The 19,753-nt window shown below is 46.2% G+C and overlaps 1 protein-coding gene across 2 annotated transcripts in view; it reads right to left on the reverse strand.

Annotated features, from left to right (window-relative positions):
* C8H10orf90 (chromosome 8 C10orf90 homolog) overlaps positions 1-19,753 on the reverse strand; it is a 220,696-nt gene that overhangs the window by 16,736 nt on the left and 184,207 nt on the right. The window contains exons 5-7 of one of the 2 annotated variants that reach the window (XM_026781036.1): positions 14,741-15,025; positions 11,708-11,892; positions 9,143-9,320 (exon numbers count right to left, since the gene is read on the reverse strand). In XM_026781036.1, the coding sequence (XP_026636837.1) occupies positions 9,143-9,320; positions 11,708-11,892; positions 14,741-15,025 (648 nt within the window). The remainder of the gene's footprint in view (positions 1-9,142; positions 9,321-11,707; positions 11,893-14,740; positions 15,026-19,753) is intronic. The other variant, XM_026781037.1, reaches the window with a different exon arrangement.

Consider the following 19,753-nt stretch of genomic DNA (forward strand, 5'->3'; position numbering starts at 1 on the left):
GAAATTAAGAACTCACTAAGACCAAAGTTAGAAGGAGGAGGAACTGACAACAATGAAAGCAGAAACAAGTGAAATAAAGATTGGAAACACACAAAGGACTGAAATAGTGAACGGTTGGGTTTGAAAGCTGATGAGATTGCTCAGCCGGTAAGGGTGCCTGCCAGAAAGCCTGATTTCCATTGCTAGATCCATGCAAAGGTAGGAAGGAGAATGGATTTCCAGAGTTCTCATCTTACCCCCACATGCATGCAGAGGCTAGTGTGCACACAAGGACACACACAGAATATTAATTTTAAAATGTGAGTTGGGTTTGAAAAGATAAAGAAAACTGACACACCTTTACATCAAAAAAAGAAAACATTCAAAAGAATGAAATCAGAAATTAGGGGAGACATTGCAACTGATACCACAGAAATACAAAAGGATCCTGAGAGACGGCTGTGTACAATTATATCTACAACTCAGATACCCTTGAAGAAGGGCATAAATCCCCGAGAAGACAAACTCTACCAAGAATAAGTCTAGAAGAAAGAGAAAACCAGGACAGGCTAATAGTACATGAAGACATTCAAGAAGAAACTTTTTTTTTTTTTTTGGTTTTTCGAGACAGGGTTTCTCTGTGGTTTTGGAGCCTGTCCTGGAACTAGCTCTTGTAGACCAGGCCGGTCTCGAACTCACAGAGATCCGCCTGCCTCTGCCTCCCAAGTGCTGGGATTAAAGGCATGCGCCACCACCGCCCGGCAATCCCACCAAGGAGAAGCCTAAAGGCGTCATTGTTGGCTTCTACCTAAGAGCTCAGTGAGCTCCAATAGAGGTTCCTGGGCACTTGCAGACAACTGAAGAGAGAATTCTTAAATTAATTTTAAGTGGCTGTGTTACCTTAGCACCCAATCTAGACAAACATAATTGAGTGATGGACTTCGTGGCAAAAATCTTTGATGAACAATGAGTAAGATGAACTCAGTATCACTCAGTGATTTAAAGGCTTGTTCACCTGTCAAGTATGATTGTTCCCTCGTGTGTGTGTGTGTGTTACACACTGTTAATAGAACCAAAGAGAAAAACCATTATTTGACAAATCTCAACATCCTGTAATAATAAAAGACAAAACCAAATTCAACATATTAAGATATGAAGTAAAGAGAGAATATACTTCAGCATACTTTGGGGCACAAACGACAAAGTGAACATCAAAATGAACACCACAGACGTGGTAGTTTTCCCACTAAGATCAGGAACAAAGCAAGGATGGCCACCGTCGCCACTTCCGTTTGTCTGTAGAACTAGACAAGGGGAATCCAGAAGGGAGATTATCTTTGTATGAAGAAGACATGACCTTATCATAAAGGAATTCCTAAAGATAGTAGCTAAAACTGCTGGAATAAGAACCGGATTCAGCACATACATAATCATTGTTTCCATATGCTATCAATGAAATAGATGGAAAAGTAATCAAGAAGTTTCCCATATTAATAGTTTCACCAAAAATGAAAATAAGAATAAATTTAAGTAGGTTAGGAAAGGTTTATACTGTAAAATGCTGAGGAATTGGAAATGAAGTTAATAAGAGGAAATATAATCCCTTTCTCAAGAATTTAAAGAATATTGTTGAAATACCTTTACAACTCAAAATGATCTACACATCCAATGCAATGCCTATATGATTCCCAAGATGACATTTTCACAAAACAAGAAAAATTGCTAAAATTCACATGAATCCACAAAAATCCCTAACTAGACAAAGGCACCTCAAGTAAAGAACCCACTAGCGGCACCATGCTACCTGACTTTACTATCTACCATAAAGCAATAGTAATCAAACAGCAGGACTCAAGCCTAGAACCAACATACAGACTGCAGAACAGAATAGGGAACCCAGAAATAACTCCACATGTGTTCAACCAATCTCTGACAAAATCACTTAAAACACACAGTGGACAAAGGACAGTCCCTTCAATCAATGGTGCTATGATGTGCAGTATAAAAATGAACCCTTATCTCCCATCATCAATTCAAAACGGACTGAAGACTTAAGGGTAGGACCTTGAAGAGTAAAACCACTTTAAGAAAACATTTGGAAAAGACTCCATGACACTGTTCCAGATTATGACTGCCAAAGCACAAGAACCAAAAAGTTTAGTTAGAAGATTCTAATTAAAACATTTTGTGCATCCAAGAGAAAAATTAACCGCATGAAGAGATAACCTGTAAGACAGGAGGAGATGATATTTGTAAACCATACATCCGATAAAAAGTTAATTTTTAAAATATATGAGGAAAATACTCCACCAATATCAAGAAAAGCACTTGGCTATTCAAATGTGTGAAAGACCTCAAAAACCATTTCTCAAGTGGTCATTAGACGTATGGAAAAAAATGCTCACAATATACAACTAGATAGAAATACAAACTGAGCCCACACTAAGACACCTCTGATCTCTGTTGGGATAGCTGCAATGAGGAAAAATAAGAACTACCTGAACTGCAGGAGAGGGGTGAAGAAGAGGGGCCCTTACACACTGCTGGTAGGAACTGACTCCTTAGGAACTAAATGAACTGTCTAAAGATATGGCCCTCACACTGCGGGGTGACAATTCCCTTGCATTTCAAAGGAGACCGAAGGGTGTGTAGGAAAGACATCTGCACTCCTGTGTTCTTGCTGCGTTGCTCGTAGTGATATATATATATTATATATCATATATTATATGCATAATATACAATTATACATAATGTATAATCTGTAATACATTATGTATAATATATAATGTGCATATATGTAATCATGTATAATATATATTTTATACACACAGATGTATATATAAAATGTTGTTTATAACAACAATATATAATGAGCAGAGGAATCTGATGAAAATGAGACCAGGGTAGAAGGGGATATGGCCTAAATTTTATTTTCATTTTTGGAGGGATTTACTGTTTCAGCTTTATTTTTATTTTTTATATTTTTTGGGTTTTTTTTTTAAAAGAGAAAAAGTCATTATAAAATGGACAACTCTTACAATAAATGAGATAAATAGGCTGGAGAAAGATAAACACTGCAGGGCTTCGCAATGGCACCCGCAGAAGCACAGACTAGAGTGGAGGTTTCAGGGGCTGGAGAAAAGGGTCTGGGAGAGGCTGGCCAAGGGGATAAAAGTTGGGTTATTTAAAAGGAAGAATGTTCTGAAGACCTGCTTTACACCGAGGTGACCAGAGAGTATCAGGCAGCATTCAACCTCGAGTCCATTGAAACATCTAATGGTTCTCACCACAAAAGAATAAGTAGGCAGGTGCTGGCTGTGTACATGACAGCCATCTTATTATTTTGTAGTACACTTCTTAATGAAGGGATAGTGCACGGCACAAGTTTGTATAATTTTTGCCAACAAAGCTGGAGTAAAGCTAAAACACAACACCTGTGCTCTTAAATGACAAGTTCAAACACAAGTCACACCCCTTGCCTTCAAAGCCACTGCAGCCATTGCTAGTCAAATAGTAACTTTATCAAACTGTTTGCTCAGATTCTAGGGCTCTCCACTTGTTTCCCCCCTCTGAGAATCATAAGAAGTGGAGACTTACAGACTATTGATAAACTTAATAAACTATTTCCTTAGAGTTTTTACAGTTTATTACTTAACGGTGTTGTGGAGCCCAAAGGAAGTCATTTGGAAAACAAAACCTAGGCCATTGGGCAAATCTCTTAGAAAGCCATTTTTCCTACCCCTGGCAGACCAGGGCTCTGACTTTTTATTATTGTGATTGGAAATGACCTCATCCTGTAAACCTAATTCTACTATAGAATTAGATTCCCACCCTTCTTAAAAGCACAAAGCAATGCAGTAGGGCAGCCCTTCGCAGGGTCTTAAGTCTGCCCGTGGAGGGCTCTGAATCAGGAGTCTTCAAGTAGCTCAGGCTTCCTGTTTTTTTTCCTTCTGTGAGCTGATAAAGGAAAATTTACTTTTCTCTGATAAGCACATTTTAAAATTCCTCTGAGGTTAACACTGGGAGAGCTGACCACAAATATTTCTTTCAATGTTTTATGGGAAACCATTCCTGGGATCAGATGGGGGCAGAAATAAAGGATACTAGGCTGGCTGCAGAAGCTATGGCGATCGCATCTGCTTCTATGGCTTATCTACTGAGTCACATCTCCCCCCTGGATGCTCTGAGAATGCAAAGCAGCCAAGCACTGTCAACAATCTTCTGGGAAAGGAAATTTACAAGTGCCTTCTAGAGAATTCCATCCTTCTGCTGGCTCATGATTTGAAAGGCTTGGCTCACCTTGGAAAGTGTGGATAATGAAATTCAGATTAAGTCCGTCTGATTCATGAGATCCAGCAGGGAGTCTTGGTGTGCCATGGGGCCACCCATGTTTCTTTCTGGTTGGGGACATTCCTCCAGGACACCCACAGAGGATAATCCAAAATGAGAAGGCACGGAGGGAGGAGATTTAGAAGTGTTTAAGAACTGAACAGCAATGGGGGCATAGAGGAAAAAGGAGCTTACTGAAGCGGAAGCAGAGGCTTCTGGTGGATTTTCTGCATGCCTAAAGGTCAGATACATAACCAAATTAGGAAGAGCCATGGAAGAAGGCAATGATAAGAGGTTGAGAAAGGGGCTGAAGTAGTAGCCAGGCCATGCAGGCTGGCTGTTTGGGGCCCTGCCAGGCTGAGTCTGTAGCATTGAGGTAGCAGTAGTAGCTGATCTTTGCAAAAGAGTTCAGTGGAGAAGCAAAAGCCTCCATACACCAAATTAGGGGCCAAGGGGGAGATTTTAGGGGTAAGAGTTTAAAGAAGCTGGATATGAGCTCAGGCGGAGTGCCATGCTACTGAGAGAAGGGGCAGACTTGCTTCCAGCGAGTGTTTTGTCATCTTCCAGGAGTGCAGAAGGATAGACATTGAAACTAACTAGGGAGAAGGTGGCAGAGATGTGGTGGGAAAGATCTGAACAGGATGGGGGCGCGACCCAGGGAGAGTCCGAGACTCCAGTGGAAGCTGGTCAAGGTCAAGCATGGGGAGCTTTGAACAGGATGAAGTCCTGAATGTGTCAATAGGGAATGGCAAGGACCACCACCCACCTGTTCCAGGTACAAACCCTGCTAATCGCAGGTGCCCGTGTGGCTATACTTGATGTTTCCCATATACAGTCAGGCTACTTTGGGGTTCTGTTTGAAAGGAAGAAGCAAAAGCTAATTCCAAAAACACTCAACCCTTAGGTCATGGCTAGCTTTTGTACAAGGCTCAGTCTACCTAAGATTCTATGCATGACTCAATTTTCTCGTGATCCTGCAAAGAGCTGATGGGGAAGCCTTGCTTATTGTTCCAGGTGACCCCAGGGAGTTGATAGAGCGCTGACCTGGGAGGAAGACAGAAGCCCACAGGCTAGAGTATTTATCATCTCAGTTTTTCTTACATAGCTCAGTAATTGCCACCTGTTACTTACATTTCCACCTAAGAACCTTTCCTACCTCCTTACGCCCCAGGACCGTCCCTAGCCCCTGCCTTTACTGCGTCTGGCCCTCAGCCCCTCCACACAGCAAGCTACTCCATCTTCTGACCCCTGCACAAGACCGAATTTAGTGGCTGTACCATTTAGCCTCCCTATGGTCACTTTTGCTTGAGCTGATTCCTGGCCCTCCCATCTCCCTTAATCCCATCTCCATAGTTACACTGAGCATCTCCCATCACTTCTCATTCTCGTGCTTTCCTCCCACCCACCCTGTACCAGAACCCACCTGTTTGGTGTCCATTCACCTCCATGCAATGGGAAGCTCCCCACCAGGAGCTGGGGACCGGAGCCAGGAGTTTATAAAGCTACTTCATGAGCCCTCTGTCACCCCAAACTGCTCATAAAACTTCCCCTGCCCTTCAAACAGAGACCCTTAGCCCTAATTAGCACTTACACCCCCATATGTGTGCACATGTGCGCGGGGCGCGCGCGCACACACACACACACACACACACACACACACACACACACACACACACACACGCTGCAATCTGTCCGCAAGCCTCTAAGACTGCTTAGAACTTATCAGGCAACACGAAACAGCTGGCCCCTGGTCCCTTCTGTCATTGCTCTTGCACACCCAGGGTCTTGCCTCTCCCAGCCTTGTCAGGTGCCAGAGCTCCCACCACCTGAAGCTCTCGGGTCTGTCCCTGAGCCAAGACTGCTTCTGATCAGAGGCAGCTACCCCGGCATGGAAAAGCAAACCTGAGCCTTCCTTCCATCAGACGTCTCAACACTGCAGCCAGGGCTCATTCGCACACATGATTTATGAACTAATTTAGCATGTAAGGAAACATCTGCATTTTGCTTTTATCATCTTGCCAGCAGACAGGCTGAAGACAAGATGCATACTGTAGACTTGTTTAATGGGGCCTTAAACCTTCCCTCTCGCTAGCCTGAGCTTACACAAGGCTCTGGTTTCAGGACTTGTCTGATCTGACCTAACACAAACAAACACAGAAATAAAGCTCTCCTCAACACGTCCCTACCACAGGGACAGTTGGAATCGCCGTAAAATCCGTGCTGGTCAAGTCCCCCCAAGAGCATTCCAGTGGCCAGAACTGTCTTGGAATTTGGGGAATAAAAAGGTGACTGGTTATTTAATACTATGCATCTAGACTGGGCCCCTTTTATTATATACAGTTTTAAAATGTTCATTTAGAGGCACATGAACTTAGATTTGTTTGGGAAAAACATCAAAACTGACTAATGTTGCAATCAGAGTTGTCCCCTCCCCACATACATATACACAAAAAGATACATTCATGTCCAAATTCCGAAAACTGTGACTGTGACCTTCTTTTGACCTTGTCACTGGAAATCTGGTCCTTGCAGATATAATCAAGTTAATATGTGGTCACACTGGATGGATGGACTTCAGCTCAGTATGAGAAGAGGAAATTGGATTCAAAGGCACACAGACATAGGAAGAAGGTCGTGTAAAGACAAAGGCAGGCTGCAGGGGACCATGCATGAGCCAAGAAGCACCAGGGATGGCCAGAAGCCACCAAAGCTGGGAGAGAGGATGTGGTGTGCTTTTTGCTCTGAGCCTCCAGACAAGACTGGCCCTGCAGGTGCCTTTATTTTGACCCCTGGTTCCCAGAACTCTGAAAGAGTTTTAGGAATATATGTAGCAATTTCTTACAGCATGGCAAGAAAGTAACGTAGGTATATAAAAGCTATGTCCCCTCACATAGGACACCCAAAGCCACACCCACCCTGCTATGATTTGGATCTTTAGTATATCTTCCTGTGTGTGAAAGGCCCAGCCCCCATCTTGGAGCTGCAGGAAGGTAGCACAGACTTTAAGAGATGGGGTAAAGTGGGCATTTCCAGGTCATTGGAGATGTGCCCTTGAAAGACACTGTGGGATCTTGGTCTCTTCTCTCCTTTGCTTCCTGGCTGCTGGGCGATGAGCATCTTTGCTCCACTTTGTACATCTCACCGTGATGCGCTCCTGCCTTGCTGTACGCCGAAAGGCAATGGTGCTTACTGATGATACTGAAACTTCAAAAACTGAGCCTGAATCAACCCTTTTCTCCTTGTAAGCTAATTTGTCTCAGATTATTTGTTACAGTGATGTAAAGTTGAATGAGTACATCGCCATACTAAATAAGGTCTCTAAAGCCACAGGTCTTTGCTTCTTCCTGCACACACTGTAGGCTGAACATGGAGATTCTCCAGTGCCATCCTGTATGTGTGTCTGTGTGTGTGTGTGCGCATGCGCGTGCTGTGATTATCACAGTTGACATCCGTGTTGGTAGCCTAATACTTTGACCAAGTAAAATCTTTCGTGCTTTGTGTGTGTGAATGTGCCAAGGAGTTACTCCCACTGTAGCTGCCATTTGGTCTTCTCAGCGCCTTGAGACAGCTGTGCCTAAAACAGCTGCTCTTTGTTGAGCTAGAGACTTAATGGTCCCCTAGAGAACACATCTAGATTAAGCCCGTGCCAGCACCTAGCTTGGAACACTAGCTAGACACCCAGTGTGCAGTGGGCCAGCCCTTTGCACATCTCTCTGGCTGTCTTCATTTCTCATCATCCTGGAATGTGTCACGGGATGGAAGCAGCAGGTAACCTGCCAGATCCCTTGCCTAACAACAATGTATTCAAGGGCGCCCTTGCTGGGGTCTCTAGACAGTTCTCCTGAAGTGCTCTGGAGGGCGGGAAGAAGCCAGTCTACGCACAGATGAGTCTAATAGGAACCTATTACAGAGGCCCGCTTCTCTGTCTCCTGCATCTCCCTCCTCCCGAGAGCTTGGTAAACTTGCTAAGCTGCACTTTATTGAAGATGGTTATTTCCCCCAGAGGACTTTTACTCAGAACCACACTCATGATTTCACCTCCCGGGGTCCAAAACATTTTCCTAGAGACCTCATTCCTGCATTCACAGCCATAAACCAAAGGCTTCTCCAAGCCTCCAGATTTTAAGATTTGGGTTGGCAGCCCCTTCGTAAGTGCTCTGATGTTCCAGTCTTTTCCTTCATCTCTTGTTATTCTTGCTAGTTCAAGGGCCTGTTTATGAGGTCCATGAAGAAGACTGAGGTCAGCCTTGCTCACAGTCATGTTCCCAACCCCCTCCCCCCCACACACACACATAGTGCTGGCCCCAGTAAAGGTCCCTGCTAACTCCTGCTCTGAAGAGAGTGCCCTGCCTCTCAGGGTCGACTCAACCCTGGCCTTCGCAGTGCTGGGCAAGCTGGCCATCCTTCCTCTGAGCTCATAGCAGGAAGAGGTCTCAAGATGACAAATGTTGATGCAGACAAGCTGGAGTCAACTTCTCGCCCCAAGGTCTGTTTTGCAATCTATAAAGGGCAGAGGAGATTGCTCGCAAACATCCGTTAGGAGTCAAGAATTTGAACTTGCTATCCTGGCTCCCGCAGTGATGCGGCTCCTTTCCCAGCTGGAATGGCAGATCTGCGATCCAAGTGATTTCTGCTGAGTTGCATGCCCATATGTAACCTCTCCCAATGAGCTGGCTCCCAGAGAAGGCTTCAGGATGCTGAGGTCTGCACATGCCAGTGGTATAATTTGAGATCATTGAGATCATCATTTGAACCTTCAGTGCAGGCTCCAGGCCTGAGAATACCTGCCCCCTTCCCCTCGCTACTCAGGCCTCCTGAGCCACCTGTAGCTTACCACTAAGAGGATGGGGAACGGTGAACTGCTTCTTGTGGGCACGGACAGGAAGTAGGCTCTGCTTCTGCCCCAGGTTTTCCTTTTGCTGCGCTTTCCTTTGCTGTACCATGTGCTTAAGTTTCTGCAGCCGTTCTTGTGAGCGAGAAATGAACTGAGGTCTACGGAATTCCAGCGCTTCCTAATTGGGACCAAGAACAAATTTCAGATTTTATTTTTTTTGAGAGAAGGGAGACCAGGAAACAACACATCCATTCCATGTACTCAGCGGGAGCCAATCAAGAACACAACCCTCAGCGGGCAAAAGCCACAGTGTAAATCCATGTCATCATCCCCCCTCCACATGCCTATGTGTAAAGATGGTACGGGAACATTGATGACAAGCTGCTGGAGGTCAGTTCCAGCCAGCAGCACAGACCCCACTGCAGCAGGACCAAGCAATAACTAGCATTGAAGTCACTGACTACCAACGGCCAACATCTGCCCACGTGAATTCACGCTGCCAAACCACTCGCTGCTGAGGAACCCAAATCTGAGGGTTCTGCATTCTAAGAGAGATGGGTGGGATTGGAATGCAGGTGCTAGACAGTTGCATACTCATTTCTGCTGGGAGAGGGGGAGTCTTAAGGAGCACATGCATGGTCCTCCTGGCATGGAAAATGGCTTTTCAGAAGTCCTATCTGTGGCTTATGGGAACTGCTTCTCCTGGGTAGAAAAGGGTAGGTGTCTTCGTGAGACACAGGGATTCTGTGAGCATCCCAGGAAAGATCAGAATCCCCCCGTCTCCACAGCAGTCTCTCCCTCTGTGCTCCCTGCACAAAGCACCATTGCAGAGCTGCCATGGCAGATGCTGGGGAAGTCACTTGTACCCGTTCTCTTTGTGAGTCCCCACATGGATTCTGGAAGTCAGTCGTCTTTGTTCCTATTGGACAGATATAAGCAACAGGGCTCAGGGTAGCTTAGTGGACACTGTGCTGGTGCTCAGTAGTATACACCTCACAGTTATCCCCTGCTGCCGTTCGTTGTACCAACTCCCGAGCCCTTGAATGTCTCTGCTCAAATCCTTCTATTAGAAAGCGTGCCAACGGCAGCCACTCCCAGTAGGTTTTACTGGGTCTTCAAGGCCAACCAGAGCATCGTGGTACCCTCAAAGCTGCCTCATGCAAGAGTGAGTCCCACATGGCTGTCTCTATGCTAAGCTGTAGAAGACGACACATGCCACATCTCAATAACTTCGTATGTCTCACAGGCACTGTCCTGGGTCTGCCTACAGCAGGGGCTCAGCACAGGTTCGCTGGGTATACTGCCAGGCTAGAAGTGCTCCTTGGTCCTGGTCCCCTTCCTGCCACTGGAGGCTCAGAGAGGAACACACTCTGAGCTCCATCCACATCATGCATGGGCCCCTGGCAGCTGCACTGATCAAGGAGTCTCTTTGGCAATGTGAGCCATCAGCTACCAAGTGTCTGATGCACCAGTCACTAAATGTGCAGAAGCTTTGGGGAAGGGTCAAGGCTGGAGATAAAGGCCCCGAGAATGGGCTGCTGGCCCAAGTGTGGTTGCTGCTTCATTGTCCATGCCTCTGCAGACATCTTAGTGGTTCAGGATTTGGGGACTACCCTGGATGTTTATCGCAGGCTCATCAAGGTTCAGGGCTGCAGCGGTGAGCCAATGGAGCTTTCTTCTCATCCAGGGAGAGGTGCACCCCACGGCCAGGGCCTCCCCCCAAAGTACATCTGGCTATGCAGAATGCTAGTGGTGGCAATTTTCTCTGAGGTCATGCACCCTCTTTTTTATTTATTTATTTATTAAAGATTTCTGTCTCTTCCCCGCCACCGCCTCCCATTTCCCTTCCCCTCCCCCAATTAAGTCCCCCCCACTCAGCCCGAAGAGCAGTCAGGGTTCCCTGCCCTGTGGGAAGTCCAAGGAACCCCCACCTCCATCCAGGTCTAGTAAGTTGAGCATCCAAACTGCCTAGGCTCCCACAAAGCCAGTACATGCAGTAGGAGCAGAAACCCATTGCCATTGTTCTTGAGTTCTCAGTAGTCCTCATTGTCCACTATGTTCAGAGAGTCCGGTTTTATCCCAGGCTTTTTCTTAAATGTTATACCTTTAATCGATATATGTATGTTACTTCTATAATCAGAGGAGGAACTAAAAGAAAAATCTTTCATGTCTTTCAACTCACGGTTGCATGATTTGGGAATCTCTTAAAGACTGTGCACCCTCATCTTACTACGGGGTGTATAGAGACCCTCATCTGATAGGGATTTTTTTGAAAATCCAATGTGAAGTGATCCACGTGACCTCTGGGCACTCTTTCATTGCTGTGGTCATGGTTGCTAGTACCCATAGTCCTCATTCTTACCTGGCAGAGCTACCTGTGTCCTTGTCTCCAGGAGGCAATCAGCAGAAGGGAGGTGGGAAAGGGTTAGGGAGAGGCCAATGACACAGACAGGGAGACTTGCAGTCACAGGCAGAAGTGAGGTCAAGGTGCATGCCACACTCCCCAGGAGAAGTCTCCCCTGGGAGAGAGTCCAGCAGGACGGGGAGGAGCTGATGGCCTTTTACCTGCAAGGTCATGGAGCTTGACAGCAGGTGCCGAGGCTCAGAACTCCCTTCCAACGGGTCAGAGCTCCGTGGTTCCTCTGCGGCTGTTGGAGAGGGTGTTGCTGGTGAGGGCTCAGGGGTGGCAAGGAGGTCCTCGTGCTTCTTGTATTCCTTTAGCTTTACAACCAAGTCGCAGCAGGTGTAATCTAGGAAGGCAGATTCACAGCCCATTTAGAGGGCACCCAGCGGCTCTCCCGCCCCGCTCCCAGACACAAGAAGAAGACACACAAGGCAGTTTAGAAAAGAGAGATGCCAGTGAGTTATTCAGGAGCCTTGTTAAGCTCATGGGATCCCGTCTCATCACAGACCTCCACGGCTGCCTTTGTCACCGGGGCAGTCAGCCCAAGTCCACAACTGGCTAGTTAGGCCAGGGAGGTGTTTCTTAGACTGCAGGGTTCAGAATGCCTTTGCTCAGGAGGAGGGGAGACTATTTTAGTCTGGATTTCATGTTAAGCGTGTAATTATTACAGTTCACTTGTTTCAAGACAGCATATTAATCTGTCTTGTGTTTGCCACGCTAATGATATAATGACCAGGGATGCTGTTCAATTATGTAGCCCTCCCCTTAGTTTTCCAGAGTCGACCACTGGCTTCACATAAGTAATCAGGGGTTTCTCTCTCAAAGCTGGTGGGGCCCCTTTCCTGGGGCCCTTTTGGTTTCCTCTTGTGGAAAGAGTCGAAATATGAGTTGACCCCTTAGCAGCCCAGCTGAGGCCATTTCTGGGGTGAGAAGAACGGAATGAATATCTGTCCCAGGTTACTTCCTGACTCAGCCTTGACGGCAAATGCAAGGATAGTTCCCTTCTATCACCGTAGCCCGCCAGCCCCCCCCCCGAACTCCCAAACTCTCCACCGCACCTTCTCAGCCCCACCAGCCTTACTTAACTCCTTCTTTGTCCTAACCCAGCATCTTCTTGCCCCAAATGGCCTCTGATCTCCACTAAGTGCCTTTGGTTCTGCCTCATGAATCCTCGTCTCCAGGCTGAGTCCTGACTGTCAGGGCCCCTCCTTCCCTTCTTAAGACAGGATGCATTCCTGCTGCCTACATTCTGCAGCCTAATCATAAGGTGGGTTTAGGATCATGCCTTAACCACACTGTACCATCTACTACTTAATTTGCATGTATTCACAGCACCAGGGATAGGGCCTGGAAAGGGGTGGTTCTTCTGGGAGAGGCAAGGCGGCTAGGAGGAGGCTTTCCTGGACACCAGAGACATTTCATCCACGGCCCTCCTACCATTATTTATAGCTGTATTCTCTCTGGCTGGATCCTTCTCTATTCAGCTTCCCCACACCCTTCTGCCCTCCAGATGACCCAGGCTCCCTTGGCTCTTACCACCCATGTCACGTGACTCTCTGCCAATATCACACTGCTTAGTTTAGACCATCCTCCCAGCCTTCAAGCACTTTCCCTTGTTCCGTCTAGAGGATTCCCTCACTGTCCCACTTTCTCCTTAGGCCTAATCAGTAGCCCAGCTGACCTCAAGTCTAGTGACTAGCCAGCACCCTCTCTTCCAAAATGAGACCCTTTCTCTAGTGCACGGTTCTTGTGTCTCCCTGTGAACACCTCTTCCCCAGCTCACAGAGAAACCAGGGTCTTTGCATCTTTTTCCTCCTTCATCCCCATGTGAAAAATGGTAACTCTGGGGGCTGGTCCGGGCATGCTGTCTCCTCAAAGCTCATGGCATCTGTTCCCAGATATAGTATGTCTCCACTCCTGTGGCTTCTCCTGCCTTAGAAACCTCCTTTCTCTTTCCTGCTTGGTTCTCAGTCCCAGCCTGGCCCCTCTCTTATCTGTCCATATGTAGCTCATGGGACAGTCACCTGGAATATAAATCCCACTGAGATTCTTCTCTTTCAAAGTCTTGGCCTTGCCTGCAGTCCAGAATCTTGCAGTGGGTGTAGAGGCTGCCTCTTCCAACTTAAACCACAGGGTCCTTGAAGAGTCAGAAGCCCCTGGCTCTGGTGTTGGCCTCCTGGGCCTCTCACAATTCTCCAAAGCAGCCCAGGCCTCCCTGGAGCTCTGGCTATGTGCACTTTTCCCTCCACCCCTCTGTGTGTCTTTTCCTGAAGTCTCATCTCAAGACTCTAATAACATTGACATCTCAAGTTCCGGCTTAGCATCATCCTGGACAGAGACACCTCTGCCCTGACCATCTCTGAGTGCGGGCGTTCTCAGGTCCCACAGTATTCAACATCCACTGTGCCTTCTCCACTGCGGAGAGGATTGACCTCAGCACCCAGTCATGACAGGTGTTTATAATAATTGCTTCTGCCACCGACTGATGGTTCAAAACATAAGAACCAACTCCCAGTAACATTACTTTGATCAATAACCATAATCACTTTAACTTTTATCACCCCAAACCATATGATATCATATATGTCCTTCTGTCTTGTTCCACGTTCTTTAAGAAAAAAAAAATCTTCGGAACAATCAGAAGTCCAGATTCTCTCCTGATGGTACTAGGGACCAGAGTTCATTCTCTGTCATGTCCGCCTGTCTTTTCACACAGAACTGTTCACTACAGCACCTAGGAGTGGTCAGCAGCTTGACCTACAGGGATAGGATTCCTGGGTCCCACTTGGTTATTTCCTCTGTGGAAATGGAGACAGGCTGCTTGCCTGTGGACACTGTGGGGCCCAAGGAGGTCATGTAAAGTGGTAGTTATGTGTCGGGGACTGTACCCCTTAGTTATTATCCATGCCAGACAGTTACTGGGGGCCTGGGCAGCTGGGGGGGGCATGCTACATTCAGGGCAGCTGCCCCAGCTCCCCAGACCTTCCAAAGCTCAGTCACAGAGTCTGCCATGTTCCTGGCAGTCTTCTGAGCCTAAGCCTATGCACTATGTCTACTTGGAAGTCCTGCTCCTTCTCCCTGTGCCCCCAACACTACTACAATGCCAGCTGTGTGAACCATCCCAGAAAGGCACTGAGCTTTTTTCTTTATGTGCATCAAGAAAGAGCCCGGGAATGGCCACCCTCACTCCTTACCTTTGGGGAACTTTTTCTCTATCTGAGCAGTATCATCTTCCTGTGGAGAGGCACATGTAACTTGTATAGGGCAAAGAAACACAGGCAAAGGGACTCTGGGTGTCAGGAAGTACGGGTGCTGTCTCTCTTGGGACTCAGAAAAGATGCTAGACTGCCCATCATTGCTTGGTGAACTGTCTCCATCAGGAGGGAGGTGTTGAATGGGCTTCTGTCCCACTGGGGAAGGAGGAAGAGTTCCTTGTGCTTCTTGTTGCTCCTTGCTGTTTCCAGAAAGTACTTTTGTTTCTATTCAAAATAAAATGAGAGTTGATCCAAAACATCTGATGCTGCTGCCTCTCAGGTGCCTAATGGCTACCCCATTGCTCTTCTGGCTAGTGGGCTACAGCAGGGCTTCAGGGAATAGTGGATAGTTGGTATAGCTACGCGTTAGCGAACGGTCAGCATCCTTAACTCTGAACTGTAGTTTAGGAGCTCTGTTTGTATACAGTGTTACCATGAATTTGACTTCATTTGCATACACTGTTACTATGTATTAGTGACAAAGGGACTGTGCCTAGTGCTGCTCTTGGGAAGTCCTATTATCTTTCTTATCATTCTCAGCAGAGCAAGGGATGGGACATCTTAAATTTGGGCTTGACCCATGGTACCTGAGTTCAAATCCCAGCTCTACCATTTAAACTCACAGCCTCTTCTATAAAATCTAGGTGAGATGATAATATAATGAGTGAATACTAGATACTATACATAGATACTCTATCATTGGGTCTTACATAGCAAATATAGAACTAGAATATATACTGTAGAATGCATGTATTTAATTATAGCTACTATACACAATAACAATATTTATGTAAATATCAAATATTAAAACAGGTAACAAGAAAATAGTCATGCATAGAGCACCTGATACCCACTAGGCATTGCTTTATTCCTGTTATTACAGATACTGATGTTGATCCATGTGTTATAGAGAGCGCAGATGCGGCAGGCAGAGCATCATGCCTTTGTCAAGATGAGGAAGAGATGGATCTACAGATGTGTGGCACATGCTGTTCCTACAGTGTGACATCCAATTCCCCAGACATCTTTGTCCACCAACCAGGGACCAGGGAAAGACGTTTATGCATCTGTGATTTGCAGCAGCTTAAATAGACAGGTGTTGCTGAGTAAATGTGCACTTGTCTTGCAACTATATTGTTAAGCAGATAAAGCAAAATGAGGCTTCCTCATAGCAAATCCTTCTTTGCATGGGATACCTCTGGAGAGATACAATGACCAGGGAAAGCACAATGAAGGCCAGGAGTGGGAATGGAGAAAACACTTTCTCTCTGATGTCTATTTAATAGGCTTAGATATAAAATCTAAACTTTCTTTCTCAATATTCTGTAAGTTTTAAAAAAAAAGATGCCTGCTTTAAATAGAACCGTGACTCTTCTTGAGTTACCATCTCCCCACACTGATGTGCCTAAAGGGAACAGCTCCACTGGAGGCGGGAGCAACTGCGGTAAATGAAACAGGTCCTTAAATGATTATTTGGTAAGGAAGGGGACAGTAGTAGCTGTCCCCTGAGTCATGAAAGTTAGGAGAGCCACAACTCTGCTTTCTCAAGTGTGTCACTGGTGACCTGCCAACAAGGTCCCAGTTTCTACGGCATGCTTTCCCCTGTGTATCTGAGAACAGCCCATAGTAGGCAAAGCTGGGTCATACAGCTCACTGTGAAAAGCAGCAACATTAGGGCATAGGGTCCCTCCAAATCACCTTTATGAATTTGGGGTCCAGCCCAGAGGAGTCTAGTTGGCTGCTTTCGATTCCTGTTCACTATGGGTGAACCTGTGTTCTGTGCAAAACACAGAAAGCGTTCCTCCTGGTCTCAGGCCCAAGTGTTGAATGTGTGGCAGCTTCTAGGCCTTGTTTCTGGAGTGCAGACATCCCCGCATACAATAAAGCTGCATTTCGCTAAATTGTATGGAAACATGTTTATAAACCTTTCCTCCAAAAATCACCAATTATGTTTAATTATAAAATATCGTAGGCAGAAAATAGCCTATAACAGTCAGCCTTCCTACATGGCTTCCTTTCATTAGAGACTCTCAGAAAAATATACAAAAACCAACTAATTATCAGGGATACAGTCTCTGCCTGCCTGCTGACAAAGACCATCCACATCTGGATCAATACATTTACTTACAGACTTATGAAGTATAATGGGTCAATATCCGCATCCATTGAGTATCTGCCTTTCCCAGTCCCTCTCTTTTCCTTTTTGTCTGTCTGTCTATCTAGCTGTTCTAATGTAATCAGTGTGAGTTAAATGTTTCACTTGTGACTTGAAAGGGCTAAAGCAATTCCAGAGAGCAGAATACAACTTCTATTTTGGGTCACTTCTTAACCATGTATCTTTTGTGACTTCTGTGGGTACCCTGCTGATAGTGACTCTTTTGTGAATTCTGAAACATGGCCTAGAAAGCCATGCTAGGGAGAAGGGCCCCGAAATATTTATGTGTTGGGGCAGGGAAAAAAAAAAGAATGGGTATCACCGGAACGATGAAAGTTAGGTGATTCACATTCTGTTTCCTCAAGTGTCTACTGCATAGGCAGGCAGTACGCATGGTCTTTTATCCCATACACTGGGAAGGTTGGATTTCAGGTTCTTCAATCATACCCTATATTCATTTTCTTGTAGTTTTGGCTAAATACCTATGGAAACAAGGGTTTATTCTGTTTGTTTTATGATTTGAGGGGCATCACAATGGGAAGCATCAGGGGCTCAGTGGTGTTAGACCACAGGAGCTTGGGAAACAACTTCCTCATACTTTCACTGACTAGGAATAGTGAGAACTTCAGCCCAAAACCAAGCAACATTTAGATCTTGTTCCCAACCTCTATGACCCTGTATATGTCAGCAAATCCTTATGTCCTAAAGCTTTTGCAATCTTCCCCAATAGTGCCCCCACCTGGGGACCAGCTGTTCTAACCGAGGAGCCTGTCTGGGACATTTTGGCCAGACCATGACTCTCTCGAGTTGGTACCTCACTACTGCAAGCTCTACTGTCGTAAGGGAAATGGGAAAAAGCAGCATCTATGCCAGGTCTTGTGATTTTTGTGTTTTTTCTGAGTCTATATATGGAGAGGCTTTGGCGGTACACATTTCCTTCAAACAGAGCACCACCAGAAACCTTTCATGGTCTTGCTTGGTATGTTGGGGCTCTATCTCTAGGCAACCTGCCTACCCTCAATTCTATTGAGCCGAGTACAGACACCAACAGATTTTGCCCAGCAGTAACAAATCTGCTTCTACTGATGTTATATCCTTGTCTGGGAAGGAGATTGGACCGTCATGCAGGATCTACTTATAACTTTATCAATCTCACTGTACCAAAATTCTGCACACCATACACAAAGCCACTGTCATTTCACTGTGTCTATTATGCAAAAGCTTCCAGGAGACAGTTCAGTGGAATGGCATGGCCAGAAGCTCTAGGCAAGTTAGCAGCAACTCATGTCCTAAGCACACAGGGCTAACCCCAATGAGACCAGGCAGGGTTGCTGTGTGGCTGGCCAGGCCTGCCAGCTAGTGGCTGTGGGGTTGGTAGTGTATGCTGCTCCATCATCCTGGCTCCTGACCTACCCATACTTAGCAGCAGACCTTAAGACAGAACAGGGAACCCTGAAGCAAACCAGGGCCCTCAATAGGAGAAGCCTAATGGAAATAGGATAGGAAGGGCCTCAGCAATACAGCATCCAGATCAGTCAAGAAGGGACATATGTGGCCAGACTAGGGCACTACCGATTTACACAGGTTCTCAGTACAGCAGGAGAACAGGGTGGGCATTTCTCTGGATATTTTACCTCCAGGGGCTATAAGATACCACCATGCACACTGACTCGATAGAGAAAGCCACTCTTATATGCTTTCGTAGTCAGTGTTCAGGAGATACACAGATCCTGGAGCTGTGATGACTGAGGTGCCCTGGATCACAGCATACAACAACAAAGTGCCTTACACCAACCACTTATAAAGACTCACACAACACCAGGTCTCTGCCAGCCAGATGTCCAAGGCAGAAAATGATATCCAGGAAAAGTGGTCTCAAGAGCCCACAAGGGACAGCTGCAGGAATAGCCCCAGTGCAGGTCAGGTCTCACGTGTAGAACTTGTGTTTTGGTCATTGATACATGCACTAGATTAAATCTTGTTAGGAGGTTGAGAGACTGGAGAAGAACTTTCGGCTCTCTAAAATACTCATTCCAGTAGACATCATATTTGGGAGTCAGAGCACAGCTTCCCACCTCCTTAAAACCGATATATATGCTTTTAATCTACCAAAGGGACTCCAGTGAGTGAAGCAGGCTCATTTAAGTCTAACCCATGGAGTTTTCTCCTTATTTGCATCCGGTGGTCATGAACTCCCCACTCCCCCAAAAGCCAGGCCATTGTTCAACTGCCTCCATCTTAAATATATAGCAGCTGACGCTTGTGATGATGTCTCTGGACCATTAGCAGAAACATCAGTTTCTAAATTCAACTGCAAGGGATGTGTCATCTCAGGGCATCCTGAAGGTCCTCTCTCTGCTGTTACTCTAAGTGGTCCCGGACTACCTTTGACCTCCTATTCCCTATTGCCATTATACCTCTATGTGTGTATTAGCTGGAGTGGTCTGGATCAGTGAACCCTATAACCACAGCATCTAACTGGGAACCAGGTAATTGCACCTGGTAAGAGTGGGCGCTCAGCCAGAAAGACAGCCACTAGACAAGCAGATGCAGGTCCTGCAGGGAGCACTCAAGCTTGCTCGTGGGACTTTGCAGTCTCCTCTCTTGGCACCGGGATATGAGAGGAGGCTGATGCAGAGTAGCAGGAGGGGCAGGCTTTTGCTCAAGGCATGCTAATACCTCCAAGGAGGAAGGAGGATGGATGGTGGTTTGATGTGGGAGTGTCATATATCAATCTGTTGATTTCATTGGTTAAGTAATAAACAAACTGCTTGGGCTCATAGCTTAGAACATAGGTG

This window comes from Microtus ochrogaster, chromosome 8 (genome assembly GCF_000317375.1).
Source record: "Microtus ochrogaster isolate Prairie Vole_2 chromosome 8, MicOch1.0, whole genome shotgun sequence".
NCBI lineage: Eukaryota > Metazoa > Chordata > Mammalia > Rodentia > Cricetidae > Microtus > Microtus ochrogaster.